At 44.6% G+C, this 7724-nt stretch overlaps 1 protein-coding gene across 1 annotated transcript; it reads left to right on the forward strand.

Moving 5' to 3' along the window:
- Positions 1 to 90: 90 nt before the first annotated feature.
- On the forward strand, positions 91 to 5945 carry LOC311099853 (bromodomain-containing protein 8-like; the record flags this gene model as incomplete). Its single annotated transcript, XM_084140585.1, has 8 exons — positions 91 to 109; positions 3394 to 3490; positions 3726 to 3795; positions 4064 to 4113; positions 4302 to 4424; positions 4667 to 4747; positions 5040 to 5104; positions 5866 to 5945. 8 exons carry the CDS (start codon positions 91 to 93, stop codon positions 5898 to 5900), a joined length of 540 nt encoding a protein of 179 aa, XP_083996711.1. The 3' UTR covers positions 5901 to 5945.
- Between the last annotated feature and the right edge of the window lie 1779 nt (positions 5946 to 7724).

The following is a 7724-nucleotide window of genomic DNA, read 5'->3' on the forward strand; positions in this document are numbered from 1 at the left end:
TCTCTTTTTTAATCGGAATGATCTAACTTGGTTTACTGTAGACCGAGTGGGTGGGTGGAGTGAGTACAGTATCTGCTGTATAACAAGAAGATGGCGAGCGGGATTGGAAGTGAGTAAATGAGCCTGTTGTCAAATTATATGATTTTTAATGCATGGCAACCAGATGTTCATGAATCGTTTGCACACTATAGTCTTGGGATTGATGTAACGTTAGACGGCATTGCAAATCGGTGAATTCTTAATAGCCTACCCATGCTGGCATGAGCTTTGAATGAATGGCTCACTCTTCCCTTCTCGCTAGACAACGTTAGCTGACCAGTTAGCAGAAGCTCGCTAGCTAGTTAGCTAGCTATACTAAGTCACCAGCAAAATATTGCTAGTAAGTTCATCCTTCCATATGTCTGATTAGAAAGGTGTTGAGATGAGTCCTTCATGACTTTTGAAACATTCGTAGGTCATTTTGTAACAGCTCTCAAGATGGTAGCTAGCTTTAGGAAGCGCAACATTTATTTTCACCCCTCCTCCATACAAACAGTGGCTTGCGAAAGTATTCACCCCCCCTTAGCATTTTTCCTATTTTGTTGCCTTACAACCTGTAATTAAAATTGATTTGGGGGGGGGGGGGGGTTGTATCATTTCATTTACACAACATGCCTACCACTTTGAAGATGCAAAATATTTTTTTGTGTGAAACAAACAAGAAATAAGACAAAAAAACTGAAAACTTGAGTGTGCATAACTATTAACCCCCCCCCCCACCCACAAAGTCAATACTTTGTAGAGCCACCTTTTGCAGCAATTACAGCTGCAAGTCTCTTGGGGTATGTCTCTATAAGCTTGGCACATCTAGCCACTGGGATTTTTGCCCATTCATCAAGGCAAAACTGATCCAGCTCATTTAAGTTGGATGGGTTCCGCTGGTGTACAGCAATCTTTAAGTCATACCACTGATTCTCAATTGGATTGAGGTCTGGGCTTTGACTAGGCCATTTTATTTATTTATTTAATTAACTTTTTATTTCACCTTTATTTAACCAGGTAACCAGTTGAGAACAAGTTCTCATTTACAACTGCGACTTGGCCTAGATAAAGCAAAGCAGTGCGATAAAAAACAACAACACAGAGTTGCATATGGGGTAAACAAAACATAAAGTCAAAAACACAACAGAAACTATATATACAGTGTGTGCAAATGTAGCAAGTTCTGGAGGTAAAGCAATAAATAGGCCATAGTGCAAAATAATTACAATTTAGGATTAACAAATCAAATCATATCAAATCAAATTTTATTGGCCACATACGCCGAATACAACAGGTGCAGACATTACAGTGAAATGCTTACTTACAGCCCTTAAACAACAGCGCATTTATTTTAAATAAAAAAGTAAAATAAAACAACAACAAAAAAGTGTTGAGAAAAAAAGAGCAGAAGTAAAATAAAATAACAGTAGGGAGGCTATATATACAGGGGGGTACTGGTGCAGAGTCAATGTGCGGGGGCACCGGCTAGTTGTCACGATTGTTTACGGACGAGAAGGACCAAGGCGCAGCGTGATATGCATTCATATTTATTTCACGAATAAACACACGACAAAACAACAAACGAAACGTGAAGTCCAAGGTAACACACAAACATACCTTACACGGAACAAGATCCCACAACTAACTCGTGCCAAAAGGCTGCCTAAGTATGGTCCCCAATCAGAGACAACGAGCTACAGCTGCCTCTGATTGGGAACCACCCCGGCCAACATATATCTACACATCATAGATACTATAACAATGAACAAACACAACACGGAATATACACATCCTGACTCAACAAATAAACGTCCCTTGAGTCAGGGCGTGACACTAGTTGAGGTAGTTGAAGTAATATGTACATGTGGGTAGAGTTAAAGTGACTATGCATAAATAATTAACAGAGTAGCAGCAGCGTAAAAAGATGGGGTGGGGGGGCAGTGCAAATAGTCCGGGTAGCCATGATTAGCTGTTCAGGAGTCTTATGGCTTGGGGGTAGAAGCTGTTGAGAAGTCTTTTGGACCTAGACTTGGCACTCCGGTACCGCTTGCCGTGCGGTAGCAGAGAGAACAGTCTATGACTAGGGTGGCTGGAGTCTTTTACAATTTTGAGGGCCTTCCTCTGACACCGCCTGGTATAGAGGTCCTGGATGGCAGGAAGCTTGGCCCCAGTGATGTACTGGGCCGTACGCACTACCCTCTGTAGTGCCTTGCGGTCGGAGGCCAAGCAGTTGCCATACCAGGCGGTGATGCAACCAGTCAGGATGCTCTCGATGGTGCAGCTGTATAATTTTTTGAGGATCTGAGGACCCATGCCGAATCTTTTCAGTCTCCTGAGGGGGAATAGGCTTTGTCGTCCCACATGCCTTTTGGCAAACACCAAACGTGTTTGTTTATTTTTTCTGGCCACTGTTCCATAAAGCCCAGCTCTGTGGAGTGTACGGCTTAAAGTGATCCTATGGACAGATACTCCAATCTCCGCTGTGGAGCTTTGCAGCTCCTTCAGGGTTATCTTTGGTCTCTTTGTTGCCTCTCTGATTAATGCCCTCCTTGCATGGTCCGTGAGTTTTGGTGGGCGGCCCTCTCTTGGCAGGTTTGTTGTGGTGCCATATTCTTTCCATTTTTGTATAATGTATTTAATGGTGCTCCGTGGGATGTTCAAAGTTTCTGATAATTTTTTTAACCCAACCCTGATCTGTACTTCTCCACAACTTTGTCCCTGACCTGTTTGGAGCGCTCCTTGGTCTTCATGGTGCCGCTTGCTTGGTGGTGCCCCTTGCTTAGTGGTGTTGCAGACTCTGGGGCCTTTCAGAACAGGTGTATATATACTGAGATCATGTGACAGATCATGTGACACTTAGATTGCACACAGGTGGACTTTATTTAACTAATTATGTAACTTCTGAAGGTAATTGGTTGCACCAGATCTTATTTAGGGGCTTCATAGCAAAGGGGGTGAATACATATGCACGCACCACTTTTCCGTTATTTATTTTTTAGAATTTTTTGAAATAAGTAATTTTTTTCATTTCACTTCACCAATTTTGACTATTTTGTGTATGTCCATTATATGAAATCCATTTAAATTACAGGTTGTAATGCAACAAAATAGGAAAAACGCCAAGGGGGATGAATACTTTTGCAAGGCACTTGCTTGGTATTCAGTGTGGTCTAACCTCCTCAGCTATTTATCTGAGAGTTTATTTCATTGTAGTTGTACCTAGTTGACAACAATGGGATTTGTTTTGCGGGATCTTGGGACATCCTGACCTGTAAAATAGGATGTGATTACAAGAAATTGTCTTTTTTGATATTTCTTGTCCTGTACTGACTCTGTCCATACCTGTCCTCCCCCTCCACTCCTTATCTGCAGAACACAAGTTGCTCTCCATGGGGCCAACAGAGCCATGGTCGGTGAGGGAGAAGCTGTGCTTGGCCACCTCTGTCATGAAGAGCGGGGACCAGAACTGGTAAAGCAGCACATGTTTAGGCCTACATCATGTTACTGTTCTTATTTTTTTGGACAGACCAGTCGAATCTTAGCCAGCCACCGACTTTCACTGAGTAAAGACTTCCGGTAATGGAAACAAGCATTAGTCCATCTGTCACACAATTGATTATGTGAGGAAAGATTTTGGAATAGAATTGGTCAGTTGAATAGGAATTGTGATGATGCAATAATAGGATATCTATCCATACCCACAGGGTGTCTGTCAGTCGAGCCATCAAACCATTTGCAGAGCCAGGACGACCCCCTGATTGGTTCTCACAAAAGGTAGGATGTGCTCCACACACAATAACCTGATGATAGCATCTGAAAGAGATTTGCATTTGGTGCCCATGATGATGCAGTAACCTTATGGGTTGATTGAGTGAGAGAGGTGGCATGGGTCCTTTGCATTAACTCTACATTCCCTAGCATTGTTAGTTTTCCATCGGTGTTCTCTTCCACTGCCCTGGCCTGTCAAATAAACTGAGTACATATATGCAGCCTGTTGAAATAAAGGAAATAACTGACTTGTTCTTCTCTCTTCTTCTTATAGCACTGTGCCTCCCAGTACTCAGAGCTCCTGGAGACAACAGAGACCCCAAAGTGAGCACAGCAGTCACTGTTATTTTGATGTCTTTTTCTGTGTGGCTGGATCTGTGATTGTTCTGTTGTTGCATTTCCTATGATCAGAGGGGGGTTGGAGAACATGGGTAGTATGTTAGTGTGAAGGCATTGGTTTATGGATAACATGATCTTGTCTGGATGGCTTATGGCACGGTATCGCTCCCCAGACGGAAGCGTGGTGAGAAAGGTGAGGTGGTGGAGACAGTGGAGGATTTGATAGTCCGCAGGCTCACGGCAGAGAGGATTGATGAGCTGAAGAGACTGATCAAAGACACACAGGAGAAGCACAGGTATAATGGCCTTCAGTAGATCTTTTTTACATTTTGCAGACGCTCTTATCCAGAGCAACTTACAGGAGCAATTAGGATTAAGTGCCTTGCTCATCAACAGATTTTTCACCTAGTCGGCTCAGGGATTAGAACCAGCGACCTTTCGGTTACTGGCACAACGCTCTTAACCACTAAGCTACCTGCCGCCCTGCTACTTGATTGACCCAACTCTGATGTCAGTTGTTGATCTGCTGCATTCACAGGAAGCTGAAGACAGAGGCAGAGCTGATCCAAGCCGGGCACCTGGACTCCAAGCTAGAGGATCTATGGGGAGAGATTGTGCAGTATGACCCTTTTATCTGTCAGCCTTTGTTAATATTTCTGTATCTATTTACATCACAGGAGTCTGCTGAGGGGAGGACGGCTCATAATAATGGCTGGAATGGAGTAAATGGAATGGTATCAACCACATGGAAACCATGGAAACCAGGTGTTTGATGTGTTTGATACCATTCCTTTTATTCCGTTCTAGCCATTACTATGAGCCGTCCTCCTCAATTAAGGTGTCACCAGCCGCTTGTGATTTACATGTCTATTTGTATTTTTCTGAGAAACTTTACTTTCTGTGCCTGCCAGGAAGAAGAAACAGGAACAGGACGAGGCAGATGTGAAAAGGAAGGCCACAGACACAGCCTATCTAGGTAAAAGATAACCCACTTCATGCACACCACTAGCTGCTTTTGCCTATGGCTTTTCTTAATCTACTCAGTAAATATAACAATATTTTCTGCTATTGCTCCATGGGCACCACTTTGTATATGTCTCACTCCAAACCTTGTAAAACACAATATACCAGATAGTATACGGGTTGATGAAGATGTATTTTATGTTTTTTCAATGATTCAATAAACCCACAGGGGATGTTGAAATAAAAAAACATCATGCCAAGGGGTTTGGATGAGGAGCTCTATCAGAAAGTATATCTAAGGCTAAGATAGATTTGTACACAGCCACAAAGGTGTTCAAAGTAAATAGTAGATCAATTGTAGTGTGATTGGTCAAACTAAGAACAGTCTCACCCCGCTGCCCCACCCCCCTTCCAGCCAGACAGGCGGTGAAGAACACCCCTAAAAGAGTGCCCAGTGTGACCGTGCGCTCTCCCCCGGGGTGCGGCTCGCCAAGCCTCGAGTTCTGCCAAGGGGACACACCCCAGAACACACCCGAGGACCCCAGCACCTCAGTGACTGTGAGTCCCTGTCAGCTACAGGGGAACGGGGCAGGGGCAGGTAGAGAGATTATTGGAGTTCAGTAGAAACATTTTTGATTTGATGTCAATTAGATGTGCTGGAACGTGCTACACAGAATACCTTTTCCTCAGCCTGCCTGCCTGCCTCTCTCCCTTGCATGTTATACTCCCCCTGTTCCCTTTTCCCAACTTAATTTTCTCCCCTCCTCTCCGTAGGCACCAGGAGCAGCAGGGTTCATGCCCCTGACTGAGGCCTGTGGGCTGGGTGGTGCAGAGGCGGGCCTGGGCACTCTTCTGGATGAGTCCCCACAAAAGAAGCTCTTGGGCCAGAAAGCCACGCCGCCACCATCCCCTCTCCTCTCTGAGCTACTGAAGAAAGGCAATCTCCTACCCACAAGCCCCAGACTGGTATGTCTGAGAAGAAATAGTATTCCATAGAGATTGTTCACTTTCATAAGATTTTAAAATGTAACAACCCATAGCCATTTGAACATCTCAGACACACCGTCAGATGAATCCTCTTGCAGTTACAGAGTCCTTTTTTGTCTCATAGGTTGGAGAAGGTGACCTGCCTGGTAATATGACAATAGCACATGACCTACAGCTCACAGGCTCTGTTCTACCTGGCTGTCTGGCAACAGGTACACACACACTCACACTTGTCATTCCCTCCAGGGCTTTGCGATTCTGTGATCGCAACTTCTTTAGCAATATCAACAATTCACCACATATTATGCAAGGGATTGTAAATTTGACCAATTACCACACTATTTCCGCTTAAAAACTGTCTGATCACCGCTTTACAAAAAGAGGGCTCGTAGTTTTAACTAATCACAGGACTTTTAATGCATAAAATAGTTAAATCAAGCCAGATGTCAACAAACGTTTTCCCCGTCAACGCATTTTTGTGACAAATTGGACAAAAATAATTGCAAATTGGCATGCAAAATATCAGAATTCTGGAATTCTGGAAGGACTGACTTATGCTTTTGCATAAACACCCAGCAGAAAGAGCTTGCTTCTATAATGTTTGTTTGCAGATGTGTACCTGTCCATGTTTGCTAATGCTAGATTTAGGTAGTCTAATAGTTAAAATTGAGTATTGCTTAGCGTTGCATTTTGACTAGATCAAGGCTCTGCCTGGTCTCTCTGTACGCTCTGTGTGTGTGTGTGTGTGTGTGTGTGTATGTGTGTGTGTGTGTGTGTGTGTGTCCGTGTGTGTGTGTGTGTGTGTGTGTGTCCGTGTGCGCTAGGTGCCCCTACACTTTCTCGTTTGCTGGAGGCTGGGCCTCAGTTCTCAGCTCCGCTGGGCTCCTTGGCCAGCAGCACAGACTCCTCCAGTGTCCTTCTCACTGCTGCTGCACCCCCCACTATGGACTCCCCCGCCTCACTACACACAGGTCTCTCCCTTTCCCTCCCTGCCTCCCTCTCTCTGCTTCTATACTGTACAATCACTGCCCATCCATCCTCTTCCTTTTTTCGTCAACACTTCCTCCCAAGCATCTCCTTTGTGTCTGTCATCAGATTGTGGCCAGCAGTGTGTGATCAGTCTGTCACCTGAACATCAGACTCCTGTACATGACTTGTCAGTCCATCTCATCTCCTCCAACATGAACGTGAAGCACATCACAATGATTATGTCCTCCGTCTGTTGTCTTTACGCAGAGATTGGATTTGAATCATATTAGGCTGTTAGTAATACCTGTATATGCGTGTGTGTACAGGAGGGAATGAGGTGGGGGCCTCCCAGCCTGGCCCAGGGGAGGGGACAGAAGAAGACCTAGTGACGGTGTCCTACATGGCAGAAGAATTGGACCAGGAGACAGTGGGGGACATCATCGCCATCATCGAGGACAAGGTGCTCCTTCTCTGCCTCACACACCTAAAAACAGGGATTGATACTCACCTGTTCTGCCTATAAAGCCATAGTTATATCAGCCTCCTCTCCTTAATAACAGTACATAATAGGTCTTCCTGAGTCTTGAAGTGACAGGCTGTGACCTCTCATCCTACAGGGTGATGAGAATACTGAGGCTTTGGATGCGGCTGCAGTGGAGGCTGCTCTGTCCCTGTGT

The sequence above is a fragment of the Coregonus lavaretus genome (genome assembly GCF_964263955.1).
Source record: "Coregonus lavaretus genome assembly, chromosome: 24".
Taxonomy (NCBI): domain Eukaryota; kingdom Metazoa; phylum Chordata; class Actinopteri; order Salmoniformes; family Salmonidae; genus Coregonus; species Coregonus lavaretus.